At 37.4% G+C, this 1614-nt stretch overlaps 1 protein-coding gene across 1 annotated transcript in view; it reads right to left on the minus strand.

Moving 5' to 3' along the window:
• Window positions 1–1614, minus strand: part of col6a1 (collagen, type VI, alpha 1) — a 44237-nt gene extending 42623 nt beyond the window's left edge. The window contains exons 1-2 of the mRNA XM_015393993.1: window positions 1351–1614; window positions 677–806 (exon numbers count right to left, since the gene is read on the minus strand). Of these exons, the coding sequence (XP_015249479.1) occupies window positions 677–806; window positions 1351–1435 (215 nt within the window). The 5' untranslated portion in view covers window positions 1436–1614. The remainder of the gene's footprint in view (window positions 1–676; window positions 807–1350) is intronic.

The raw sequence follows: 1614 nt of genomic DNA on the forward strand, positions 1-1614 counted from the left end.
ATATAGTTATTGCATTGGGTGTCAAATATAGAGAAACAGGTTATTGCACAGAAAATACTCAGTTTGTTATTTTTCCAGAAACAAAAAAGGTTTTGGAAAGTCTGGATGACAGATATCCCAAAAAGGCACAGTACCTTTTAAATGAAAAGCATAATTCATAAAAGGTTTAAGATTTGTTGTTTATTAATTACGTTTTCTAAGTCACCACTACCTGTGTGGCAAAACTAAAAGCAAGACATATAAAATGACTTAAAGTCCTAAAATTTGCAGACGTTTGTGACAACTTTTTTTTATTTTTCACTAGATTGTATCCTGTGGTCATATGGCTCACATAAAAAAAATAAATACATAAAAATAAGAGATGCTCCACTGATAGTGCCTCGCTCCCTGATCCCTGAACGATCCTGCAGTCCAACTTTGCTAAATAGCCAAATAAATGAGCATAAAGCTGTTCAGCTATGATCAAACTACCGTAGGAATGGTGACACTACATAATACACTACAACACATTGTTATCTGAGGTGGGCGTGGTCAAATGCGTTACTCCTTTAACCCCCAAATTTATCCCTATTTGTATTTGCATTAATGACACTTTGGTTTTCTGCCTGTATTCCAGTTCCCCATACAGAGCAAACATAAAGTGATTGAATGTAGATTCTGTGTGTGTTTGTCTTACACTTCCTTGAGCTCATCTATGAACTCTTTGGTGAATTCTTTGATCTGGTTGATATAAAATTCGGGGGGCTTCTGTCTGAGGGCAACACTCTCAGATGTATCCAGCACAAAGAAAAGGTCCACGGGACAGTCTGTTTAGAAAACACAACCAAATATTAGTTTATGGAAAAAAGAAGAAAATATGATCAAAATACTAACGTTTATCTCCCAATGAACAAAAAATAAATTAGAAAAGCATCCACAGCCCACGCATGGCCACTGCTGCACAGAAAGCCTGCAGGCCAACTTCTTAAAAGCATCACTTTGGATTCCATTCAGCTCATTTTGTCATAATTCTAAAAAAGCTTTATTGCACTTAAAACTGAGAAAACTTAAGACACACTTTCCTACATTTTTTGCCCGGTTTTTACACAAGTATCAAACATTTGGTCTTTATAAAGGCCCATTCAAAGGGATCAGAAACAGTCAGATGCCATTCTGTTCTCCTTCTAAGTTTATTCTGCGTCTTTGCAGCTACTTCTATAGGGCGCAACTTTAACAGTTAAAAAGAATATCTGATGTAACAGCAAGGCAGACACTTTAAAATAAAAATAAAAACTTTAATAAAGTAAGTCTAAATTATCATATCAAGTAGAATATTTTTAGTTTAAAGCAATATATTTAAAGAAAACTTACCCCTAAAGCTTTGTTTTATGTTCTCGTCCTGTGCTCCAACCAGGAGAGCGCACAGGAGCGCAAGGAGACATTTCAGCGTCTCCATGATAAATCTGCAAAATAAATCACCCTCAAACCCGAATCATACGACACTCCTGTGCTCCCTGAATAAAAACCCCAAATACAACTTCTGCCCGACTCTTCTGCGCTAAATTCGGTCAACTTTTAGGAGACCGTGCGCACCCCACCACAGTTTGTCCGGGGCGAAGAGCCAGAGCGCGCAGA

The sequence above is a fragment of the Cyprinodon variegatus genome, unplaced genomic scaffold (genome assembly GCF_000732505.1).
Source record: "Cyprinodon variegatus isolate N-32 unplaced genomic scaffold, C_variegatus-1.0 Scaffold666, whole genome shotgun sequence".
In the NCBI taxonomy this organism is placed as follows: Eukaryota; Metazoa; Chordata; class Actinopteri; order Cyprinodontiformes; family Cyprinodontidae; genus Cyprinodon; species Cyprinodon variegatus.